Consider the following 26,678-nt stretch of genomic DNA (forward strand, 5'->3'; position numbering starts at 1 on the left):
CACAGCCCTTCTTGCGGATGCCCCGAACACGATTCCTCTGGAATAAGTTTTCCCGGAGGAGGGAACAAGGGGCATGCTGCTGGTGATGGCCCCGTGGTCAGCGCTGCACTCCTGCAGGCGGCACCCTCCTCTCCGGCTCAGCCTCCATCGGCCCAAGCTGCCTCCAAGCCTCTTCCAGGCAGCACCTGCCTCCTCACCGCCTCAGGAGCATCATGCCATGGAATCCTCCACCTGGCACCTGCTGGCCGTGGCATAATGCGCCTGCATCCCAGTTCCCCTGGGAAGGAGGCATCCTCCTTACTGGGTGCTCAGCTGTATTTCTAGTCTGCACTTCAGGCCCTGACCCAGTTGCAGGTCCTCCACACCTGCCCATGCCCTGCTCTTTGGTGCCTCCTTGCCAGGGACTGATCATCTGGCCAAGCTTTCTTTTATAGCCCTGTGTTTTCAGCTGGATCCTCACTGCTCACAGCCTTCGCGAAGGGAAGCTTTTGCTCTTGGGCCACTGGGGCGGCTGGCCTCCAAGCCCTTTCAGCCACTGGACCATGGGCTAGGTCATGCAATTAGCAGCAACCCACTTGCATCCCTCTCGGACACTTTCATCCAGGGATCCCTGGCCTGGGGGTGGGGTGGGGGAGGGACAACACAACTTAAAAGAGACTGGATAGTTGAGGGAGGCTCATGCTTCCTGCACCATGAACTGGTTCCTGAGTCTGCAGGCTGTCCACTGAATGCTGCTGCCCAACTATTAGCAGGTGTCGTAAAGCACCGTGATCACATGGCTCCCGTCTTGAAGCAGTTACTCTGGTTACACCAACCCGTTTACAGTCTCAATTAAAAAATGCTGATTTGGACCTAAGAAGCTCTGAATCAGAGGTGGGAAACCTCCAGCCTTTGGGCCTGGTAAGGCCCACAGGGTTCCTCATCCCACCTAGCAGCTTCTTCCCTGGCCCCACCCCGTCCTCTACAGAGATCAACACTCTTATCTCCAATCAGCAACCGATCGGAGAATAATGCTGTCCCCTGCTTAGCACTAAAAAAGGTTTCCTTTCTCAGTGCTTAGCAGGTGAAAGCACCACTGATTGGAGGCAAGAGCTTTTCCCTTCATGGTGGAGGGGGCCAGGGAAGGAAGCTGCTGAGTGATTTCTGGAGCAGATTATAAAGCAATCCATCTGTAAGCACCTTGAAAACAATGCAGTGATTACTCGAAGCCAACATGGATTTGTCAAGAACAAATCCTGCCAGACGAATCTGATCTCATTTTTTGATAATTTTTTGATAATCGAGCCAACAACGTGATGTGGCTGCAAAAAAGGCAAATGCTCTTTTGGGCTGCATCCATAGAAGCATAGCTTCCATAGCCCGGGAAGTACTAGTTCCCCTCTACTCAGCACTGGTTCGGCCTCATCTGGAGTAGTGTCCAGTTCTGGGCACCACACTTTAAGAAGGATGCAGACAAGCTGGAGAGGGTTCAGAGGAGGGCAACAAAGATGATCAGAGGACTGGAAACAAAGCCCTATGAAGAGAGACTGAAAGAACTGGGCATGTTTAGCCTTGAGAAGAGAAGACTGAGGGGAGATATGATAGCACTCTTCAAGTCCTTGAAAGGTTGTCACAGAGAAGAAGGCCAGGATCTCTTCTTCATCATCCCAGAGTGCAGGACATGGAATAATGGGCTCAAGTGACAGGAAGCCAGATTCTGGCTGAACATCAGGAAAAACTTCCTGATTGTGAGAGCAATACGACAATGGAACCAATAACCTAGGGAGGTGGTGGGCTCTCCCACACTGGAGGCATTCAAGATGAGGCTGGACAGCCATCTGTCAGGGATGCTCTGACTTGGATCCTGCATTGAGCAGGGGGTTGGACTCGATGGCCTTGCATGCCCCTTCCAACCCTAATGTCTATGATTCTATTTAGCTGCTTCCTTCTGAGCCTTGTTCTACTTACTTCTGAACAGTCATGCAGAGGCTAACCCTGCTTGTGTCTGAGTAGACACAACTGAGTAGAAATGCTATTTCTACTTCCCCCCGAGCCTTTTCCTGCAGATGGTTGTCCTCCAAACTTCTGAGTAGACATGCAGAGGCTTTATATTTTGAACGCTATTTTAAAGTGCTGCTGAGTTATTTAGTCCTACTTACTTTTGAGTAGACATGCTTCCTACTATGAATTGGTAACAATGGAATTGGTAACAATGGAATTGGTAACAATGGAATTGGGGGGGGGGATTTTTCAGCCCTGCCCACTTTTGCTGTAGCCCCACCCAACACTGGAATGCAGCCCCCAAGCGCCTCTCAGAAATGGAATCCAGTTGGTTCTCCTTGGTTCTTGTTGGCAACGTTGGGCCATCAGCTGCCACTGTGCCCTCCTCGAGAGGCACCTTCATGGGCCAGGCCATCTCCTGTCCTGTGTCTCCCCTGGGGAAGCAGTAGGAGGTCAAAGCCCCGCTCGGGCTCATCTCACCCTGCCTGCTGCCTCCCTTGCCCTCGTCCTTCAGCCTCTCTCTGCAGTCCTGTCGCTCCTTTCCACCCTGAAAACCTGCCTTCCTTCTCCTCGCCTCTCCTTCCCCCTCCTCCATTTGGAAGGCTCTCTGCTGACCCTGGGCCTTGTCACTCTTTCCATTGCCTGTTGCTCACGCTGGTCAGGGGCCCTGCAGGGCTCCCCCAGGCTGTTATCGCAGGGTGTCAACACCTGCCACTGTCCTGGCCCATTCTCAGCCATCACAGTGAAGGAGTGATCTGACGGGGAGAGCCCTGGCACAGCGCCTCAGAGTGGCCTAGACGTTTGTGGGTAAGCAAACAGAAGGGCTTCCCTGCCACCTCGGGGTGGGCCCAGTCTCAGCTGCCCCACCGGCAGGACTTCCTGCAATCTAACGGCCAGCAGCTAGGTACGTACTTGAAGCGGACCTTCTCATCCATGTCCAGAGGGGGCTCACGAGTGACGAGGCTAACCAGCTCCTCCATACAGTGCTGCTGACATAGGAAGTCCACCAGTTTGTGGTTCTGCGCTTTGCACTCCTGGAGGATGTCATCTTCATCCATCAACTCGTGCAGAGTCACATCCTCTTTGTCCAGCAACTTGTCAACGTGCGACGTTGTGTTCAGATCAAATTTCCAGAACATGGTGAGGGCGCACACCTACCTGCAGGGATGAAGGCAACTGTGTGAAAGAGTTCCCTATACCTAGGCTGACCATATTTCCTTGAAACAAAAACGGGATAGTAGGATGACAAAAATGGGACAGGGTTATGTAATATTCCGTATTCATGAAAAAGTAAGATAACAAAAGTTTTATTACATGAACATATTGAAGTAACAATTATTCTTCAGTGACAGAACTCATACAAAAATAAAGGAAACTGCGCTAAGGTCAAAAAAATAACAATAAAACCACAATATAACAAAACAACTGCAGCTCCCTTGGCGGTCTCTCAGGCTATGAGAGACCTAAAACACAACCTAAACTCACTGCAAAAGAACATGGAAAGGGGCGCAAATGAATAACACTAATTTATTGCATACACACACAAAAAACACTCAAATATACATCTATAAAACATTTATAAAATATCACACGAGCAGTAAACAAATCTGTATGGCATACCACACTGAACACTCTAGTGTAGGACTGCAGTGGCCAGACTGCAAAAAATCATAAACATACACCAAAAAGAAAAAAAAAGGAATGAGCACCCTGACTGCTATCACAAGCCAGTATATGCTAATGTCCCACCGGAGAGTTCCGCTGTAACAAAAAAAATAGCTAACAGCCTGTTGAACTGAAATATGAGTCTGAAAAGTCCGAATCAAACTGAATGTAGGGCAGAAAGAATCTCTATGGGCGGAATGATGGTAGAAATAACAGCAAGACTCACCCTCCTGGCTCCCAGACGCTGAATGGGGCCTAGCGACCGCCTCTTGAATACCCTGCCACTGCAGACAAGCAAGGGGGCGGCGTTTGATCGTCGCTAGCTCAAGAAGCCTGGCCCTGGCTGGACGAAGGAAATGGGACTTCCTCTTTCGTCACACTAGTAGTTTTACTGCACGCATTGATTAGCATAGAGCCTTATGAGAAACGCATTCAGTTTTTTACAAAAAATTAAAAACGCGACAAAATTTACATTTATATTAAAACGATGGGATGGTCAGGAAATATGAAAAAAACAATACTGTCCCACTTAAAACAGATGGTCAGCCTACCTATACCTCTGCTTTGCTTACTTTTGGCTCAATGTCTGATCCTCACAGGAGTAGTCATGCTCCTGCAAAACTGGAAAACAGGGGAACCCAGAAACTCCATCCTTCACTAATTTGGCAGTAGCTCAAGTTATGACCACCTTTGATTACTGAGAATTAACCAACCAATGGTTAAGCTGCACAGCAAGTGGGAAAATGAGTTATAGCAAGGCTTCTTCCAGAGCAAACCTGGTCAGCAGGGGCCCAATTTCACAACTGTCCAAGAGTTCCTAAGCCCCAGACTCAAAGCTTTTACTTGTTTTCAAAGACACACTTCCTAGCAAGACAAAATGCTTCCATCCCATCACACTGCCCGCCCGCCCCCACCACCATAAGGACGGTCCACCCTCTCTGTGATGGTCTCTTGCCAAGGGCTATGCAAGTCCTTGACCAGACTGCCACTTGAGGAGCATGGCTTCCCTGCAGGAATTCCGAGTCAGGCTGTGTCACCCTCCCTGCTACTCTACTGACTCCAGGTCACTGGGTGCCGCTTTGGTGACCCCTTTTATCACTTGTTAGCTGTTGTATTCACAATCAAGGTAGCTAAACGTGGATTTTCCCTACCAATTTAATTCATGTTTCAGAGTGAACTGAAGTTTGGGCATAAAATGCTGGTGTACTGATAGATATTCTAGGACAGATCACACCGGAAGCGCCATTCATTTTTTATGGACTTGGGAGAAGGATGAAATCTGAGAGTTTGGAATTAAGCCATCTTCTTATGGCTACAAGCTCTTCGTAAGAAAATACTGGGAAAGTAACGCAATTCTGTGCCATTCTGCAACTGAAGTGAAGGTGAAGTACGCCTCCTGGCACAGGCCTCCCATTCAACCGAAGCTTACCCTGACTTGTCCTCCCGCCCGCCCTCGCTGCTCATCGTCTCCCCGGCCTGCCTCCTCGGGACAGGGCCCTGCCTTTTTTCCTTAGGGTATTCGGTAAGGCACCATGTACACAGCAGGGCACTGTAGAAATTTCATCTAAGAGCATCACCACCACCATTATGAAGCAGCTGTCTAAACTCTGGGCTGTGGCCACAATGGTAAAATCCCAGATTCCATTCAGTCCAAGTCGAAAGGGGGGGTGGGGGGTGGCTCATCAACATCTAGCTGAAGAAATTTAGTTCAAATTTTCCATGATAAGTTGTCTTTACCTTCTTGTAAACTCGGATACACAAGTTCCACACATGTAGCCAGTTATTTGTTTATCATTTAAACCTGAAAAATTCCACTAATTTTTAAAGGGTTTGCTTCTGCAGCATTGCCTGTGGGCTTGGGAAATCCACCCTCCAGCCCTTCTCTGCTGCCACACAGCTTGGGGCCCCAGCCCCAAGAATATCCACATCTCAGAACGGAAGGGCCTTTTGAAAAAGGAATCATAACCCGAAAAGCAGGAAACAACAACAGGATGGGCAATAAACCAGGATTTTTATTTCTATTTTAATAATATGTATATACCACTTAATATAATAAAATCTTAAGCATTTTACATATAAATATTAGAAATCACATTTAAAATACACTATTAAAAACAATTTCAACTACAATAACAATAAAATACAAGGAACAGTAAGATACAGGAGCATATAATTAATTACAATTAATAAATCATAAGCCAGAGAAAGCCTGGGTGAAAAGTGTGTTTTCAGGAGGCACTTGAAATATACCACATTTTCTGCCCCCCAAACTGCACGGCAGAGGTTTTTCCAAAGGGTGGCTGCCGCGACCCATTTAGAGGTATTTTGTAGCAACCAGCAAGGCCTCCTCTGAAGATCTTAAAGGTCGGCTGAATACATAAAGGGGAAGGTGGTCTGCTAGGCAGCCTGGTCCCAAGTGGTTTAGGGCCGTGTATGATGCCAACAACGCAAACTTGAACATGGCTTGGTAGCCCACAGACAGCCAGTGCAGTTCTTTTAATAAAGGTGAAATGGGAATATGGCCCACGGAGCACCCTGGCTGCTGCATTCTGCACTAGCGTCAGCTTCCGAACCAGGCACAAAGGCGGCCCACATAGGGAGCATGACAGTAATCTAGTCATGAGGTTACCAGCGGATGCGCACAGCACCTAGGCTATCCCTATCCAGGAACAGGTGTAGCTGTTGCACCCACCAAAGTGGGTGATGGGCGCTCCAATCCACTAAGGTCACCTGTGCCTCCACTGACAAAGTTGTGTCTAGGAGCACCTCCAAATTACAGATCTGTTCCTTCAGCGGGTGTGCAACCCCATACAGAAGAGATAAACAATCCAATTCCCAGACAGGGAACCACCCACTCACAGGGTCTCTGTCATCAGGATTCAGCTTCAGTTCATTGGCCGTCATCTAGCCCATAACTGCATCCAGGCACTGATTCAGAATGTGCATGGCCTCTCCTGACTCAGATGTTACAGGAAAATAGAGCTGGATAGAGATGGCACCTTGCCCCAAATCTCCCAATAACCGATCCCAATAGCTTCATATAGATGCTGAACAACACTGGGGACAAAATAATGCCTTGCAGTACACCACAGTTCAACTGCCAGGGAGCCAAGGCACAGTCACCCAACGTTACTCTCTGGTACCGAGCCCATAAGTAAGAGTTGAACCACCATAAAACGGTGCTCCCAACTCCCAGAGATGGTCCAGAAGGATCCCGTGGTCAATGGTATCAAAATCCGCTGAGAGATCAAGAAGGGGCAACAGGGCCGTGCTCCCCCTTGTCCCCCTACTCTCCCAAAGGCAGTCATCCAGCAAGGCAAGTAAAGCTGCTCTGTTCTGAAACCAGACCTCAACTCCCAGACTGGAATGGATCAAAGTAAAGACAGGCTGCCACCTCTAACTGTAGTTCTTTCCAGCGGTTATCTGTGCCTTCACAATATGTGGGCTCTCCACCTGCGCAGAGCCTCAATTCCGGAAACTTCTATAGCTGAGTTTTGGTGGGAACCCTTCCCCCACTGTTCCAGTGTGCATGTCCCTAGTGGGTTCCCACTTAGTCCCTCAATTCCTTGGGACCGCCATTGTGGTAGCCTCGCCTGGGAACTTCTCTTGCGTTCAGTTCATTTGAATGCAATTCAAATACCAAGAACACTGAGGTTTTATTATTTCTTTCTCTACTTCTTAATATTTCTGTCTTTCTCTTGGTGTTATTTTAGGTTTTTTTGTTTCTCAATTCAGAGACCACCAAGAAGAGTCAGTTTAATCTAAGAACACCTGCAGCTAATCACCACCACTCTTCTGAGCACCATGCTTAGAAATCGGATATTTGTGACCAGACAATAGTTAGTACAGATTCCCTGGACCCAGGGAGGGTTTCTTCAGGAGGGGCTGCACAACAGCCTCCTTCAAGGCTGCAGGGACCACTCCATGACGCAGCAAAGCATTCATCACAGCCCCGATCCATCCAGCCGATCCTACACAGCTAGCTCAAGCAAGCAACAGTGGGCGACGGTCAAGAGAGCATGGGTGGGTCGCACAGATGCAAGTGTCTCGTACACACCCTCAGGCTTCAAAAACTGAAACTGATCCCACAAAACAGAACAAGATGATGCACTGGACACCTTAACGGAAAATGGACCAATAGTGGCATTCAAGTCAGCATGAAAGTGGCCGATTTTGTCCTCAAAAGTGTTTTGCAAACATGTCAGTCACAGTGAGCCTCTGAGGCCTCCAGTACTGGGTTCACTGCGGTAGTTGAAAGCAACCCCGAACTACTCAGAAAAGTTCAGCTGGACGGCTACCTGAGGATGTGAGGGAAGCGGCAAACTAAGCCTTCTTTGCGGTCTTCACTGCCATGCAGTAGGCACGGTTATGTGTTCTTACGTGTGCTCGACCACCTTCATGATGAGTCTCACGCCACCTGTGTGCCTGCCATCTTCTCACTGTCCTGCACGTCCCATTAAACCAGGGAGCCATCCAAGCTCCATGGTGGTGAAGAGGGCGCTCAGGAGCAATCAAGGGCCCATAGCACTTTGCAGTTCCATAATGTGACAAGGGCCTTGACAGAATTATTGGCTCTGGCTACTGAAAAATCCCCCAGAGCATTCAGGAATCCCTCGGATCCTGTACATCTCCAGATATGGCCCACCTTTATGGTGCGGCGGGTGTGGCGGGGCGGGGGCGGCGGCAGGGGTGGCTGGTCTCCTGGCCGACTGCGGCCGGGCGCAGCGTACACAAATGGCAGCAGCTACGGCAGCCGCCATTTGCGTTCACCATTTTTCGCTGTTCTAGCCTACGTAAATATTTACATAGGCTAGAACGGCGAAAAACAGCGAACGCAAATGGTGGCCGCTGTAACCGCTGCCATTTGCGTACGCATTTTTTTTTACTTTGCCATGATATGCTACGTAAATATTTACGTAGGCTATCACGGTTAAGTATAGGGATGCAAACGGCGGCGGCTACGGCAGAATCCCCACAGAGCAGAATACGGCAGAATTCTACGGCAGAATCCCCATGGAGCGGAGCCAGCCGGGCAGGACTCCAGGGAAGGGACAGAGTGCCTCCCGCCCCGTCAAGGATTCCGGGGGGAGGGACAGAGCGCTTCCACCCCCACCACGAAGAAGATCCACAAAACGGTAAGTGACTTTCGTACATCCCTACAGCTCTGGAGCACCAGCGATATGGCCACCATTGGCGTGCCGTATCGTTGGTTGAGGCAGACTCCGGACGCAAATGGCATCCACTACACCATTTGCGGCCGTAAAGCTCTTCCATTAAGCTAAATGCAGCCATTTACAGCTGCGTTTAGCTTAATGTAAGAGCTTTACAGCCGCAAATGGTGTAGGGGACGCCATTTGCGTCCAGAGTCCGCCTCAGCCAATGATGCGGCACGCCAATGGCGGTCGTCTCAATGGCACTCCGGAGCTGGCTGGCGGCTCCACAGAATCGCCGCGGACTGGAGTCAGCCAGCAAGGATTCTAGGGGGAGGGGCGGATCGCCTCCCCCAAGGGCAGATTCCCGAGCAGAGAAGCAGGTAGGGAATCCAGCCATCCCAACTATAAATAACCAGATGCATTCAGCAATACTGCACTGATGACTCCCTGTAAAGAGGCCAGGCTTAAATAAATATGTAAATATTGGGGCTCCTTCAAATTGCCACAAGATGTACTATGAGAAATCTTCACACTTGAAATCACACCCCTGCCCTCCGCTTGCACCAGAGCATTTCAAAGCCACGAGCTGGAAAAGACCTCTACAAGTCATTAAGCCCACTCCCTCCTGGAAGAGGGATCCGTTCCAAAGCTGGCAGAGAATCATACATTCATAGAATAGAAGGGTTGGAAGGGGCCTACAAGACCATCGACTCCAACCCCCTGCTCAACGCAGGAATCCATGTCAGACCATGCCTGACAGATGGCTGTCCAGCCTCGTCTTGAAGGCCTCCAGTGTGGGAGAGCCCACCACCTCCCCAGGTAATTGGTTCCATTGTCGTATTGCTCCCACAGTCAGGACGTTTCTCCTGATGTTCAGCCGGAATCTGGCTTCCTGTCACTTGAGCCCATTCTTCTGTGTCCCACACTCTGGGATGATCAAGAAGAGATCCTGGCCTTCCTCTCTGGGACAACCTTTCAAGGATTTGAAGAGCGTTATCCTATCTCCCCTCTGTCTTCTCAAGGCTAAACATGCCCAGTTCTTTCAGTCTCTCTTCATAGGGCTTTGTTTCCAGTCCCCTGATCATCTTTGTTGCCCTCCTCTGAACCCTTTCCAGTTTGTCTGCATTCTTCTTAAAGTGTGGAGCCCAGAACTGGACACAGTACTCCAGATGAGGCCGAACCAGTGCTGAGCAGAGGGGAACTAGTACTTCCCGGGATTTGGAAGCTATGCTTCTATGAATGCAGCCCAAAATAGCACTGGCCTGTTTTGCAGCCACATCACATTGTTGGCTCATATTCAGCTTGTGATCGACAACAATTCCAAGGTCCTTCATCTTGCAGTTGTGTTGAGTCAAGTATCGCCCATCTTGTAACTGTGCATTAGGTTTCTTTTTCCTAGGTGCAGAACTTGGCATTTATCCCAATGACATTTCATTCTGTTGTTTTCTGCACAGCGCTCCAGTCTATCAAGATCACTTTGAATTCTGTTACTGTCTTCCAAAGTATTAGCTATCCCGCCCAATTTGGTGTCATCTGCAAATTTGATCAGCATTCCCTGCACCTCCTCCTCCAAGTCATTAATACAAATGTGGAAGAGCACTGGGCCCAAAACTGGGCCCTGTGGTACCCCACTCGTTACCTCTCCCCAGTTTGAGAAGATCCCATTTGTAAGCACTCTTGGAGTCCGATTCTGTAGTCAACTGTGGATCCACCTGGGAGCTGTTTCATCTAGCCCACTGAGCTAGTTTGCTCATCAGGATATCATGGGGCACTTTGTCGAAAGCTTTGCTGAAGTCGAGGTATATGATGTCTACAGCATTCCCACTGTCCACAAGGAAGGTGTCCTGATCAAAAAATGAGATCAGATTCGTCTGGCAGGATTGGTTCTTGACAAATCCATGTTGGCTTCAAGTAATCACTGCATTGTTTTAGAGGTGCTTACAGATGGTTTACTTTATCATCTGCTCCAGAATTTTCCCAGGGATTGATGTCAGACTGACTGGTCTGTAGTTCCCAGGTTCCTCCTTTTTGCCCTGTTTGAAGGTAGGGACAACATTAGCTCACCTCCAGTCACCTGGCACTTCACCCGTTCTCCATGATTTCTCAAAGATAATAAGAAGTGGTTCTGAGAGCTCGTCTGCCAGTTCCTTTATTACTCTAGGATGCAGTTATTCTGGCCCAGGAGATTTGAACTCAAAGTAATTAGGTGTTCCTTGACCATTGATCTCAAGCTGCAATCCTGCCCCTTCAGCCTGTACTTTGGCTTGGGGGGGGGGGTCACAGACCCTCTTTTGGGAGAAGACTGAGCCAAATTAGGCACTTCTGCCTTTTCCTTGTCATCTGTTATCATTTTGCCATCTTTATTTGAGAGCTGAACAAGTATTTCTTTCCTCTGCCTTTTACTATGCACGTAGCTGAAGAAAGCCTTTTTGTTGCTTTTAGCATTCCTCGTTAACCTCTGCTCGTTCTCAGCTTTAGACTTCCTGACGCCATCCCTGCAATTCTGTGCTATCTGCCTGAACTCTTCCCTTGTAGCTTGGCCTTCCTTCCACTTCCTATGTGTGTCCCTTTTTGTTTTCAGGTCATCTCTAAGCTTTTCCTGAAGCCACCTTGGCTTCTCCTGTTGTCTTCCACCTTTTTTTCTTGTTGGAACAGTTTGTAATTTTGCCTTTAGAATTTCCTTTTTTAAAAACTCCCACCCATCTTGGACTCCTTTTCTCATTAGAGTCGTTCGCCATGGGACCTTACTTCTCATTGTTCCGAGTTTATTAAAATTGGCTTCCCTAAAATCCAAGGTACGTGATTGGCTACACTCAGCTTTAGCTTACTTTAGAACAAAGAATTCAGGTATAAGGGCTCTCCCACACTGGAGGCATTCAAGACAAGGCTGGACAGCCATCTGTCAGGGATACTCTGACCTGGATTCCTGTATTGAGCAGGGGGTTGGACTCGATGGCCTTGTAGGCCCCTTCCAACCCTACTATTCTATGATTCTATAACATGGTCGCTTTCCCCCAGAGGTCCTGTAACTGCTACTTTACCCACTAAGTCATCTCTGTTGGTTAGGATCAAGTCAAGGATAGCCAATCGTCTAGTTCCTTCCTCTACTTTCTGTAGGAGGAAGTTATCCGCCACACAAGTCACGAATTTCCTGGAGGGGCCACGTTTTGCAGAATTTGTCTCCCAACAAATATCAGGGAAATTGAAGTCCCCCATTACTACATCATGCTTCCTTGAAACACTGGCAGTTTGCTTTTCAAAAGTTTCATCCTTGTCTTCTCCTTGATTGGGTGGCCGGTAGTAGACTCCGACCACCAGGTTCCTTTTATTCTTTGCTCCATTTATTTCAACCCAGATGCTCTCGATGGGGCTACCAAGCTCATCCTCCTGTATTTCTGTGCAGAGATATGTCTTTTTCACATACAGTGCAACTCCACCTCCCTTTCTGTTCCTCCTGTTCTTTTTGAACAAGTTATATCCTTCAGTTGCTGTATTCCAGTCATGCAAGTCATCCCACCAAGTCTCAGTTACACCTATCAAGTCATAGTTTCCCTCCTGTATTAAGAGTTCAAGTTCATTCTGTTTGTTTCCCATACCCTGGGCATTAGTATATTGGCATCGATGGCCATGTGCTTCATGGTCTGGCTTTTTTCCTACATGTTTGTGAAGATTATTATTGGGCTCTATTAGAGCTGTTTTCTCTGCTGAGGTGCATGAGCCTTCGTCCATTGTTACCCACAACTTTATGTCTCCCTCCCCTGTAGAATTCAGTTTAAAGTCCTCCTGGTGAAGTTCTTCATGCTGTGGCCAAACACATTCTTCCCAGCCTTTGTGAGGTGCAACCCGTCCCTTGCCAGCAGCTCATCTTCCAGGAAGTATAGCCCGTGGTCCCAGAATCCAAATCTCTCTTGTCGGCACCACCTTTGTTGCCAGTAATTCAGCTGGAGTATTTTTCTTTCCCTTTCTATCCCTATTGAGCTATAGCCATGCATGACGTGCAGAGTCATAGAATCATAGGGTTGGAAGGGGCCTACAAGACCATCGAGTCCAACCCCCTGCTCAACCAGGAATCCAAGTCAGAACATCCCCGACAGATGGCTGTCCAGCCTCATCTTGAAGGCCTCCAGTGTGGGAGAGCCCACCACCTCCCCTGGCAATTGGTTCCATTGTCATATTGCTCTAACAGTTCTCCTGATGTTCAGCCGGAATTTGGCTTCCTGTCACTTCAGCCCATTATTCCGTGTTCTGCATTCTGGGGTGATCAAGAAGAGATCCTGGCCTTCCTCTCTGTGACAACCTTTCAAGTACTTGAAGAGTGCTATCATGTCTCCCCTCAGTCTTCTCTTCTCAAGGCTAAACACGCCCAGTTCTTTCAGTCTCTCTTCGTAGGGCTTTGTTTCTAGTCCCCTGATCATCTTTGTTGCCCTCCTCTGAACCCTCTCCAGCTTGTCTGCATCCTTCTGAAAGTGTGGCGCCCAGAACTGGACACAGTACTCCAGATGAAGTCTAACCAGTGCTGAGTAGAGGGGAACTAGTACTTCCCGGGATTTGGAAGCTATGCTTCTATTTTGTTGTTTATTCGTTCAGTTGCTTCTGACTCTTTGTGACTTCATGGACCATGAAGTCCTCATGACCGCAGCTATTGCTGCTGCTGCTCAACTGATTCTCCTGCTTCAACGTGTCTGCTGGAGTCTTAAGGGTCAGCAGCAATGGCCAGGAAAGCTTTGCATCAGCCATAACCAAAATGGGGACAGCAAGCTATGGCACCTATCTGATGTGGTTCGTGCGTTACGACAATCCATCTGTTTAAAGACCACTGGGCTGTTGGGGCGAGCAGGCATGCTGCCTGTAGCATGCCCGCCACTTCCCCTTTTACCCCACAACCCATGATTGGCTCGTTTGCAGGTTGCTGAGCATGTCATGCAAACCCAGACCACTGGATTGTTTAGGGGCTAAACAACCCAGAGGCTAACCCATGGTTTGTTCTTGGGCCCCTAAACAACCCAGCAGTCTGGATTCGGATGTCATGCTGCACAACCTACAAAGCAACTGATTGTGGGTTGTGCTGTACAGTGGAAGAGGCAAGTGTGCTGCAGGCAGTGGAAGAGGTGAGTGTGCTGCAGACAGTATGCTTGCTTGCGCATGACAACCCACTGGTTTGTAAACTGATGGCTTGTTGGTACATGTGCACAGGCCATCAGTCTACCAACAGTCCAAGCCTCAGGAAAGAGACTCCTGTTCAGCTTCATTTGCAAAGACCCAGGGCTTGGTCATTCTGAGCCCTGGAGAGGCAGAGCTTGGTGACAACAGGATCCTCCCTGCAGCCTCTTAGACCACCGGAAACTCCAAAACTCACGCACCAGTTACATACATTACAGACACACACGTGGCAAATATTCCGCATTTCCTCGGTATTAGAGAAAAACAAGGCTCAAACTGTAGCAGCCATATCGGGGGTCAGACTAAGTAGCCTCATGCTTCATGTTCTTGCTGAGCTCTTGCTCTCTGAAATATATTTTTGTAAGCTGACGAGACACAGGAATTTCTTCTCTTGTCAACAAAGGCTAAGGTCATAGAATTGTATATCTTGTTCTCTGCTGTTCTCTTCTGTTCTCTGCTTATCATGGCTACCCTATAACCCATTTCTTGTATTATAAACAATGGTGCTAGGAGAAGAAATGTTGAGGACTGCAACCCCACGCGGGAGGGGGAGGAGGAGCCGTTTCATATGTGTCACAATGTCTATAAAAGCAATGTGTTAATGTGCCTCGGGGCTTTTGGCTCTTTGGAAGCAATTCCAGCCTTAAGCCCGCGCGTTAAATAAAGAATCTCTTTTTCCTTCACTCCGTGGTCTCTCTGACTCTGGGTTCTGCAACATAAATGGTGCCGTGACTCGGATGTGGCAGGCTCTGAGACAGAGAGGTGGCAGTTGCCTGCTCTTAATCGCCGCACCGGGAGGGAGAGCTCGGCACACGCCTCCCTTTCTTGGCGCCACCGACCTTTTTGTTGGGTGAACGGGAGAAAGCCTGAGCCAGGACCGCCCAAACGGCAGCGAGGAGCAAGAGAACCTTGGGAAGCGGAGGAAGGAACCTGAGCCCTGCCTGTATCGCAGCTGCAATTGAGTTGAAACCCACATTGGAAGCCTTCAGGAGAAAGGCAAGTATATGGAGTAAAAAGAGGGCCCCGCCTTTGGGAGAAAGGACACTGGGCAGAAAAAAAGAGGGCCGCGCCTTATGAAGAAGGTCAGTGTTCGTATACGTATACTAAAGGTGACCCACCCGATTGGGGGTGGAGGGGGGACTTGATCACTCCCCCGAGCAGGCACTAATACTCAGCAAGGCGCTGAGGAAACTGCTTCGCTCTAGTGGAAAAGTGGGGAAGTGGGTGGCAGGGACATATGAATGAAGTGGTGAAACTGATGATTGTGTGAGTGGCTACTGTGGTTTCTGTTGCATACCGTCCGGGTGCCCAGGCCAGTAGCAAAGTGCGTGGTGTGAAATTCCTCTCATGTCAGCCGGTGAGACCCCTTACTCGCTGACCAATCCCCTTCCCTCTTTGTGTCCGTCTTCATCTTAGGAGGGAGGCTATGGGAGGTGGGGGAAGCAAGACTTGCACCCCGTTGAGATGTATGTTTTAAAAAAAGAAGGAAAAGATTTTTTTTTAAAGGATTCGGAACAGAGAGGAAACAGCAAAAAGCTCAAGGTCGAGCTGAGAGAAAAAAAAAGAACAAGATCCGAGGCTGTTAATTAGAGAAATGTTGCAGGACAGCCCAGCTTTTGACGAAGCGTGGGAGTGTGAGGCCGAAGAAGTAGCCGTTAGCCTAGTGCGCCGAGAGGGGGGGCAGGAGAATTGCCCACAACGTTCTGAGTTGTGCAACATCATCACCTCGCCTAATTGAGATGAAATCCCTAAGAAATGGAAACTGAAAATGAAGACCCAGAAGATAAAGGCGCAAAATGGAATAAAGGTGAAGAATCAGCCCCCAGGGCAAAGGCTAGACCCCTCTTCGAGTGGAAAGTGTGCCATAGGACTGTCCCAAGGCAGAATGAAGCGGAGAGACCACGATGAAGATCTCTGTCAAGGTAGCTGTGTTTAGCTTTGAACTGTCCTAGAATTTCATAGAGCCTGTAGACCATCAGCTATATGATTTCTGAAGAGCGTAACAGTTAAGCTTTTGCCGTGGGATTCCCTGCAATGAAGAAATCTCACTGATTTGAGTGTCCAGTGTTAGACTGCCTGAGTGTGTGTGCTGAAGAGACCGAGAAACCAGACAGCATGTTCCTGGCCAAGCCAAAATCACGCTACTACCATGCTCCTGGAAGCTGCAATAAACTGTGTAAGCTGGGAGACCCAACCTGATTGAGAAGAAAAGAAGATATTGGAGCAACTGTCTTAAAAAACAATGAGATCTGTGTAGCTGGCTGGCTGACGCTGTCAGTGATATTACAACTTTAAATTAAGACTGTTTTCCTGTTTTGAGACCCCAGCGAAGAAAGCTGACCCGAGTTATTTGTTGCCTGTGCCAAAGCAAAGATTTGGCTGCCCTGTACCTCATCATGTCCTGTTTTAAGCTTGGGATTTACAAATACAAACAAACTGAGAAGCTTGCCTTTGAAGTCCTGCAAATCACCCCACCGCCTCCCCAAAGATTAATGGCTGCCTGAAAAATGCAAGTATAAGGCGATGCCCATCACCCCCCAGCGTCCTGAGTTTCAGCACTTTGCTTTCGTGTACCAAGTTGAAGGGGAAGAGAAGAAAAGGTGTGTGTGTGTGTGAGTGATATTGTAAATCCCTGGCTAGCTTGTCTAGTGATAGATAGCCCCGAGAGCTTAGCCCCGAGAGCTCCCCCCCCCCCCCAATTGCTGGATCTGCTCCATCATGCCTTACCATGCAAAAAGTGTTTTCCATTCATTGTGTTAAATTGCAGAAAAAGTTTGTTGTGTATATTTTATGATTTCTTAAATATCATAAAATATATGTGATATTTGCAGATTAGTGTTAGTTGCAACTCCAAATGATACTGAGTGTGGTTCCCAATGGATGACAAGAGAAAAGACAAAGACAAGTAGAGAAAGACAAAGGCAAGTAGAAAAAGTCAGAGAAATAGAGAAAGTGGCAGACAGATAGAGAAGGGGGGGGAAGAAGAAAGAGAAGGCAAGAGGCAAAGAGAAAGAACATTTGTAAAGAAGAAGCGTGGCCATAGTTGCCCCCAGGGTGAATTAGAAGCAGCTGATTATGCCTGGAGCTTATTACCTGGGGTAAAGTAGCCACAATAATATAATAGTTCTTTAAGATGAGAAAATGTAACTAGAAGGAGAAGAAGAGCCTATCCCAAACGGCAGCGAGCGGCAAGAGAACCTTGGGAAGCGGAGGAAGGAACTTGAGCCCTGCCTGTATTGCAGCTGCAATTGAGTTGAAACCCACATTGGAAGCCTTCAGGAGAAAGGCAAGTATATGGGAAAAAGAGGGCCCCGCCTTTAGGGAGAAAGGCCACTGGGCAGAAAAAAAGAGGGCCCTGCCTTTAGGGAGAAAGGCCACTGGGCAGAAAAAAAGAGGGCACCGCCTTATGAAAAAGGTCAGTGTTGGTGGTATACGTATACAAAAGAACCTACTCCTTGCGGGTAGAAGGGGGGCCTGATCACATCCCCGAGTGGGCGCCAGTACCCAGCACGCCAGTACTCAGTAGGAAGCTGAGGAAGCTGGGGAAGCCGTTTTCCGCTCTGGTAAAAAGTGGGAAAAGTGGGTGGCAGGGACATATGGATGCAGTAGAGAGAATGATGATTGTGTGAGTGGCTACTGCAGTTTCTGAAGCATACCATTGACCGTCCGGGTGCCCAGGCCAGTAGCAAAGTGCGTGGTGTGTAAAATCCTCTTGTGTCGGCCAGTGAGACCCCTTACTCACTGACTAATTCCCATTCCCTAATTGTGTCTGTCTTCAATTTAGGAGGGAGGCTATGGGTGGTGGGGGAAGCAAACCTTGCACCCCCTTGAGATGTATGTCAAACAAAGAAGGAAAAAGGTTTTTTTAAAAGATTCAGAATAGAGAGAGAAAACAGCAAAAAGCTCAAGGTCAAGCTGAGAGGAAAAAAAGAACAAGATCTGAGGCTGTTTATTAGAAAAATGTTGCAGGACAGTCTGGCTTTTAACAAAGCGTGGGAGCATGAGAGTGTAAGGCCGAAGACGTAGCTGTTAGCCTAGCGCGCCGAGAGAGGGGGGGGCAGGAAAATTGCCCACAACGTTCTGAGTTGTGCAACATCATCACCTCGCCTAATTGAGATGAAATCCCTAAGAAATGGAAACTGAAAATGAAGACCCAGAAGATGAAGGCAAAATAGAAAATAAAGGTGAAGAATCAGCCCCCAGAGCACAGGCTAGACCCCTAAGTGTGCCATAAGACTGTCCCAAGGCAGAATGAAGCGGAAAGACCATGTTGAAGATCTCTGTCAAGGTAACCGTGTTTAGCTTTGAACTGTGTTAGAATTGCATAGAGCCTGTAGCTACCGACCATCAGCTATATGATTTCTAAAGAGCGTAACCATTAAGCTTTTGCCGTGGGATTCCCTGCAATGAAGAAATCTCACTGATTTGAGTGTCCAGTGTTACACTGCCTAAGTGTGTGTGCTAAAGAGACCGAGAAACCAGACAGCATGTTCCTGGCCAAGCCAAAATCACGCTACTACCATGCTCCTGAAAGCTGCAATAAACTGTGTAAGCTGGGAGACCCAACCTGATTGAGAAGAAAAGAAGATATTGGAGCAACTGTCTTAAAAAACAATGAGATCTGTGTAGCTGGCTGGCTGACGCTGTCAGTGATGTTACAACTTTAAATTAAGACTGTTTTCCTGTTTGAGACCCCAGCAAAGAAAGCTGACCCGAGTTATTTGTTGCCTGTGCCAAAGCAAGAATTTGGCTGCCCTGTACCTCATCGTGTCCTGTTTTAAGCTTGGGATTTACAAATACAAACAAACTGGGAAGCTTGCCTTTGAAGTCCTGCAAATCACCCCACCACCTCCCCGAAGATTAATGGCAGCTTGAAAAATGCAAGTATAAGGCGATGCCCATCACCCCCCAGCGTCCTGAGTTTCAGCACTCAGTGTTTCAGTGCTTTCGTGTACCAGGTTAGAAGAAAAAAAAAAGAGTAAGTTTTTAAAATGTCTGTGAGAGAACCTGACAGAAATAAAATAAAATTTACAGAGGAGTTGCCCAAGTTAAAGTGTCACGGCTAGAGAGCTGAGCTGTGCAGCTCTGTTTAGACAGAGGCCTTGCTAAAAAGTTAAAGGCCCTTGTCTGTCAGAAGGGGTGTAGGGCCACACTTCCCCTTTTTAAACTGATGCAAAAGTAGAGAGCCTTTGCTGGAAACATCGCATCTTCATTGCCCAGAGCCGTCTCTGTTTGCTTCCATCAATGTCTGGGCTTTTTAGAGACACTCTGCACACGGACTAAAATTTTAAATTGTCAAAGACTTGCCATGGACAGTGCTGTGAAGCTTTTGATAAACTTGAACTCTCATCGCTGTGGACCGTGTGTCTATGTTTGTAGTCAGCTCAGTGTACAGCAGGCTGAGTTTGATCTATAACTTTTAGATTTCCTTTTGCCGGAACTCATGCAGCATAGAGTTGCCGATGCAAAAATGGTGACCTAGAACTCTGCGTGTGTGGGTATGCACGTCCCTTGATTTTAATGAGCCCTGAGCTTTCAGCCAGAAGAGCAGTATAATTGCTGGATCTGCTCCATCATGCCTTACCATGCAAGAAGTGTTTTCCATTCATTGTGTTAAATTGCAGAAAAAGTTTGTTGTGTATATTTTATGATTTCTTAAATATCATAAAATATATGTGATATTTGCAGATTAGCGTTAGTTGGAACTCCAAATAATACTAAGTGTGGTTCCCAATGGATGACAAGGAAGAAAAGACAAAGTCAAGTAGAGAAAAGACAAAAGCAAGTAGAAAAAAAAGGAATAGAGAAAGTAGCAGACAGACAGAGAAGGAAGAAAAAAAAAGAAGAAAGAAAAGGCAAGAGGCAAAGAAAAAACATTTGTAGAAAAGAAGCGTGGCCATAGTTGCCCCCAGGGTAAATTAAAAGCAGCTGATTGTGCCTGGAGCTTATTACCTGGGGTAAAGTAGCCACAATAATGTAATAGTTCTTTAAGATGAAGAAAATGTAACTAGAAGGAGAAGAAGAGCCTATCCCAAATGTGTGTCATTGAGACTAGTGTAAGGCAGAAAGGTTTAAGTAAGTGAGTTTAACTTGAAAAAGACAAATAAAGAGACAAGGCTGGTGCATGGAGCAGAAAGTTTTATGTAAAAAGTTTGAAACATGATCTGCAATACAGGCAGATCAGCAAAGAAAAAGAAAGCAAAAGAAAGAGAAAAAAATTATCTTCCTATAGTAATAAATAAAAGTGTTATCAAGCACTTTGGGAAGCGAAGTTGTTTACAGGAAGCTGTGCCTGAGAACCAAACACTTCTAGCCTATGCTGAAAATGCTTGCTAGTGTTGTGCTGCCTCATGTATAACATGTAACATGTATGGTATAAAACCCATTTAGCCCAATAGCTCGTGGTTCAGAGAAGCTGTCTGATCCAACCATTAAGTACGCCTGTGTGCTGTAAGTTACCCAATAAAGTCTCCTTGTAAGTAACCCCCCCCCCCTTGCTGAAATCCCAAAACACAAGTGGGGCTAGAGTGCCTCACCCAGTATCAAACCCTGCTGTTAAAAGCCATAAAAGCAGGTATGAAGAAGTCAGTTAATATGACCAAAGTGTCTAAAGTGCTGCAAGGTGCCACCGAGGCCCCAGAGCGTACTTGGAGCGTCTTTCAAATGCCTATCGCCAGTATACCTCCCTCAACCCAGAGGCCCAAGAAGACATGGATGAAAGAAGAAAGGAAGAAGACCCGGCAGAGGCAGAAGATTCTTAAAAAAGAACCAGTGTGCCCAGTGTGGACAAGATGGACATTAGTAGCATGAATGCCCAAATAAAATAAATCAAATACACAAAGGAAAAAACCAAAGGGGCCAGAATGGGCGAAGAGGGAGACAGCTTGAGAGGGGCCGTGACATTGACTTCATAATTGACACTGGAGCAGCATCAAGAGCAAGCAAACCTTAGCCTTAAACAAGAAGTCCAAACACTGAACAAAGTTCTTCAAGCCCAGCGTCGCTTTGTCTTAGAAAATAAGCCCCCAATTCCCATCACAGAAGTTCATCCTTTCCAACCAAGAGTTAAAGTATGAGTTAAAGAGGGAAAAATAACCCTTTGACTCCCAGATGGAGGGGACTGAGAACTGTCATACTTTCCACCCCCGCAGCTATGAAAGCAGCTGGAGTTAAACCCTGGATACATTGGACACGAGTCAAGAGAGCGAGAGGGGGAAAGTAGACTGTAAACAGAAATCCTGAAAATCCTTTAAAAATCATTCTGAAAAAGCAGTAAGAAGACTCAGACTAGACCTTACTGTGGACACACCAGGAGACTGTCCCCCGGCGTACGGTCAGACCTGCAACTGGAGAATTGAAGTAGGGGACTAGACCTTACTGCAGCTTGCCAAGTGAATAGCTGCCCGGCGTACGGTCAGATCCCAAAGAAGATCAAACACGCGTGTTGTAGTGTTAGTAGTGTTGCATTGTGTCTCCTTAATAAGGTGCAAAAAGGGGGGCCAGCCCCTGAAAGGGAAAGTTTGTCCCAGTGATTTGCTGATAATTACTGGCTTCACCTGGCTAACATCACGAGAGTAAAACATTTTTGTTTGCCAAGAGGTATACCTGCAAACAGGTTTTTTTAATCTTTTTCTCCTCCATCATTTAATTTGACTAATAATAGTAATGCTGTAGATGTTCAAATCAATAATCTGCATGCATAATATAGTGGCTGACATAACAATAAGAAAACAATTAGCTAAAGTGGTTAACCCCTTGGCTTCCAGATCTTAGCTGGCTTAAGGCATTGTTCATCCTAATTCTACCAGTGTTGTTCATAGAGATACTGTTATGCCTTTGCATTCCTTGTCTTATGCGCTGTTTAACCAATCTGTTTTATGTCTCAGCTAGTAAAACTCCCGCCCTCGACGCTCTAATAGCTCAACAAGGTATTAAGTAAGAGGGTTGCTATAAGAGTCCTGTGTTATGCTTCGCAACCCAGAATGTCTATTTGCGTAATGAAATGCTATAATTGTAATGAAATTATGCATTTAAGGGGGGAATGTAGCAGCCATATCGGAGATCAGACTAAGTAGCCTCATGCTTCATGTTCTTGCTGAGCTCTTGCTCTCTGAAATATATGTTTGTAAGCTGACGAGACACAGGAATTTCTTCTCTTGTCAACAAAGGCTAAGGTCATAGAATTGTATATCTTGTTCTCTGCTGTTCTCTTCTGTTCTCTGCTTATCATGGCTACCCCATAACCCATTTCTTGTATTATAAACAATGGTGCTAGGAGAAGAAATGTTGAGGACTGCAACCCCACGCGGGAGGGAGAGGAGGAGCCGTTTCCTATGTGTCACAATATCTATAAAAACAATGTGCTGATGTAAATCGGGGCTTCTGGCTCTTTGGAAGTGATTCCAGCTTTAAGCCCGTGCGTTAAATAAAGAAACTCTTTTTCCTTCACTCCGTGGTCTCTCTGACTCTGAGTTCTGCAACAAAACCACCTGGGAACTCTAGAGCATTGTGAACAGAAGACAAATGAAGGACTCTCTTCAGAGTATACCCTGCATTATTCCTGCCTCCAAATTCACTCAAATACAGGGCTGGTGAAAGACAGCAGTCTATAGGGTGTGGTGAGGTATCCGCTACATCTGTCCTCCCCCCACCCCCACCAGGGATTGGAGAGGAGGCAGGGAGAGGAATCCAGCTGCTCTCTGCAATCACAGGTCTGCTACAAGAGCAAAGGAGACTCAGCCACTTCAGGTTAATTGTGAACAGGGCTTCTTGGCCATAGAATAGTAGGGTTGGAAGGGGCCTACAAGGCCATCGAGTCCAACCCCCTGCTCAATGCAGGAATCCAAGTCAGAGCAGCCCTGACAGATGGCTGTCCAGACTCGTCTTGAAGGCCTCCAGTGTGGGAGAGCCCACCACCTCCCTGGGTAATTGGTTCCATTGTCGTATTGCTCTAACAGTCAGGAGGTTTTTCCTGATGTTCAGCCGGAATCTGGCTTCCTGTCACTTGAGCCCATTCTTCCGTGTCCTGCATTCTGGCATCATCAAGAAGAGATCCTGGCCTTCCTCTCTGACAACCTTTCAAGTACTTGAAGAGCGCTATCATATGTCCCCTCAGTCTTCTCTTCTCAAAGCTAAACATGCCCAGTTCTTTCAGTCTCTCCTCAGAGGGCTTTGTTTCCAGTCCCCTGATAATCTTTGTTGCCCTCCTCTGAACCCTCTCCAGTTTGTCTGCATCCTTCTTAAAGTGTGGTACCCAGAACTGGACACAGTACTCCAGATGTAGCCGAACCAGTGCCAAGTAGAGGGGAACTAGTACGTCCCGGGATTTGGAAGCTTATGTTTCTATTAATGCAGCCCAAAAGAGCATTTGCCTTTTTTGCAGCCACATCACATTGTTGGCTCATATTCAGCTTGTGATCGACAACAATTCCAAGATCCTTCTCGCTTGTAGCATTGTTGAGCCATGTATCCCCCATCTTGTAACTGTGCATTAGGTTTCTTTTTCCTAGGTGCAGAACTTGGCATTTAACCCTATTAAATGTCATTCTGTTGTGTTCTGCCCAGCACTCCAGCCTATCAAGATCACTTTGAATTTTGTTTCTGTCTTCCAAAGTATTAGCTATCCCGCCTAATTTGGTGTCATCTGCAAATCTGATCAGCATTCCCTGCACCTCCTCCTCCAAGTCATTAATAAAAATGTGGAAGAGCACTGGGCCCAGAACTGAGCCCTGCGGTACCCCACTCATTACCTCTCCCCAGTTTGAGAAGGTCCCATTGAGAAGCACTCTTTGAGTCCGATTCTGTAGCCAACTGTGGATCCACCGGATCGTTGTTTCATCTAGCCCACTTTGAGCTAGTTTGCTCATCAGGAGATCATGGGGCACTTTGTCGAAAGCTTTGCTGAAGGCGAGGTATATTATGTCTACAGCATTCCCACAGTCTACAAGGGAGGTGACTTGATCAAAAAATGAGATCAGATTCATCTGGCAGGATTTGTTCTTGACAAATCCATGTTGGCTTCGAGTAATCACTGCATTGTTTTCAAGGTGCTGACAAATGGATTGCTTTATCATCTGCTCCAGAATTTCCCCAGGGATTGATGTCAGACTGACTGGTCTGTGGTTCCGAGGTTCCTCCTTTTTACTCTCTTTGTAGCAGCCATATCGGGGGTCAGACTAAGTAGCCTCATGCAGTCTCATGCTTCATGTTCTTGCTGAGCAATTTCTCCCTTAAATATATTGTTGTAAGCTGACGAGACACAGGAATTCCTTATCTTGTCAAAGGTCATACAGTTGTATATCTTGTTCTCTTCTGTTCTCTCCTTATCATGGCTACCCTATAACCCAGTTCTTGTATTATAAACAATAGTGCTAGGAGAAGAAATGTTGAGGACTGCAACCCCACGCAGGAGAGAGAGGAGGAGCCGTTTCATATGTGTCACAATGTCTATAAAAACAATGTGCTAATGTAAATCGGGGCTTCTGGCTCTTTGGAAATGATTCCAGCCTTAAGCCCGCGCGTTAAATAAAGAATATCTTTTTCCTTCACTCCGTGGTCTCTCTGACTCTGGGTTCTGCAACATCTTTACCCTTTTACGTCATTAGAACCACACCAAGCACCGGGTGGTTCTATTGAAATCAAGTGGGTCTAGCCATGCCCACTTGAAATCAGACAGCCAGCAGAGGGCTGGGTGGTGGGTCATCTGGCCCCCCACCTCTGCTATAGGGGCACAGGAAACATGAAGAAGAGGTCTTCCTGAAAAGCCCAGGGTTTGTTCTAAAAAATAGCAAGGAAGCCCTTTTGAGTGTGAAGCAGCACAGCTGCTTGAAGATTGGGGTGAGAGCAACAGCTGGCTGGCTGAGTGCAGGGACTGGACAAGATCTCCAGTGGCCTCAGAGTGTAGGTCTACTGTGACCTCTCCAAGACTAGCAATGCCAGCATAACTTAAGCAAAGCAAAAGAAGTTAGGCGAATTTCCTTACCTGCTTACTTTATTCGGCTTTTCTTGTGCTCTAGAAGCAGTGCCTTTGGTGCAACATTTTCATGGTTTTCTGCACCTGGCCCAAGATTAATCACCAGTCACGTAGCCCAGAAAACGTGTGTTCTGAGTCTTAGACCCAGGCAAGTTATTTATATTTCAGCATCAACAAGTTGCCATTCTACGACAAATTGACGTTTTGTGAATGGCTATGTCCAGCACAGCAGCCGTTTTGTGACTTCCCTCCCTGGTGGTTCCCATTTTGTGTCAGCACCCATGACACTTTCTCAAAGTCCCAAATCTGCCCACTGGTCCAAAAACGTTGGAGACACCTGTATTGGTATGAACATGGCAAATGGATACACACACAAAGTGGCAACCATCGTTCACACCCCTAAGCTTGAAGACTGGCTGCTATATGGCCCAAAATGCTGCAGTTGCCCTCCTCATGGAGTGGTAGAGGAGAACCCAAGCGGCCAGCTTTGCATCAAACGAACCGGCTGCTCATTTGCTTCTGGGCACAAGACAGGGTGCTGGTTTTCACCTACATAATTGGGGCCCATCAGAGCACACCTCTCCCCATCAAATTCTCCCTGCCTTGAGCACCATTTGGTGGAAAGATGGGACATAAATTTAACAAACAAACAAAATAAATGAGAGGACCTGTTCAGAACTCCCTTGTGGGAAGACGTTGTAGCCTCCAATTCTCTGGAATATCATGTCAAGTGGGACACACAACCAGGCTTTCAATAGATCCATTAAGGGTTTATTTTAAAACAAACTTCTAACGATCTTACTCTCATTGGATTAAGCTTGTATTTTTAGAGGAGGTTACGAGATGGCTATTTTTAATTAATTTCTTTTTACTATTATCTGACTTGGGTTTATAAAGAAAGTGAGGTATACATTTTTGAATCACACAATGAGAATCCACCTAAAGTAACCGAGCCAAAGGCTGGCATTTTAAAAGCTTCCAGTGTGGGATGCTACTGCATGCATCCTGCCGTAGCCAGCGGCTGGACTCCCTGACCCACCTACCAGTAAAGAGTGGGTGGCACAAGCCAATTTGCCACACTTCAGGTGCCGTTTGAGCCCCTCAGTCTGCCTAGAGGCCTCCTCAAGGCAGCCCTTCTCCATGAAGCTAGAAACGAGTATAAAGTCCTCACTCAAACTTCCTGTTGGTTAAAAAAGAAGAAGTCCTTCAAATTTGAAGGAATTTCTATTAACGGGAGTTTACAAAAGACATGGGATAAATTTAGGTGAATGTTGTGCCCAGGTGATTCACTTACTGAACTGGTAGCATTTCATGAAAGATTTAATCATGGGAGTTTGGGCTTATTGGAGAGTAGGGCCTACTACAGGGTAGATACTTTTAAAGACTATATGGAAGGATAATCAGTTTCTAATTTTCCTCAATATCAGAAGAAAATGGTGGGTTTTAAAACCATCCCATTTCAAATGTTTTCATGTTAGTTTTTTTATTTTAGAAAAAAATATAAAGTGAAATTGATCCTTAATCAGGTTTACCAAAGACAAAAGGAAACAAAAATCATATTAATCCTAACAATGTGAGTTATGCTGAAGTAAATCTTGAACCTTATCATTCAAAACAAATTTTCTAGCGTGCATCTTCCTGCATTGTCATTTTAAGGCTGAATCCTATACCACTTACCTGGACGTAAGCCCCATTGAACTGAATGGAACTTATTTCTGAGCAGACATGTGTAGGATTGGGCTGTTAAC

At 46.9% G+C, this 26,678-nt stretch overlaps 1 protein-coding gene across 11 annotated transcripts in view; it reads right to left on the minus strand.

Moving 5' to 3' along the window:
* PPP6R2 (protein phosphatase 6 regulatory subunit 2) overlaps positions 1-26,678 on the minus strand; it is a 99,875-nt gene that overhangs the window by 69,645 nt on the left and 3,552 nt on the right. For all 11 annotated transcript variants that reach the window (XM_084808756.1, XM_084808754.1, XM_084808751.1 and 8 more), the window contains one exon: positions 2,893-3,138. In XM_084808756.1, the coding sequence (XP_084664882.1) occupies positions 2,893-3,119 (227 nt within the window). In that variant the 5' untranslated portion in view covers positions 3,120-3,138. The remainder of the gene's footprint in view (positions 1-2,892; positions 3,139-26,678) is intronic.

Source organism: Heloderma suspectum, chromosome 7 (genome assembly GCF_057233095.1).
Source record: "Heloderma suspectum isolate Gila_16-S chromosome 7, 16-S_ref, whole genome shotgun sequence".
Taxonomy (NCBI): Eukaryota; Metazoa; Chordata; class Lepidosauria; order Squamata; family Helodermatidae; genus Heloderma; species Heloderma suspectum.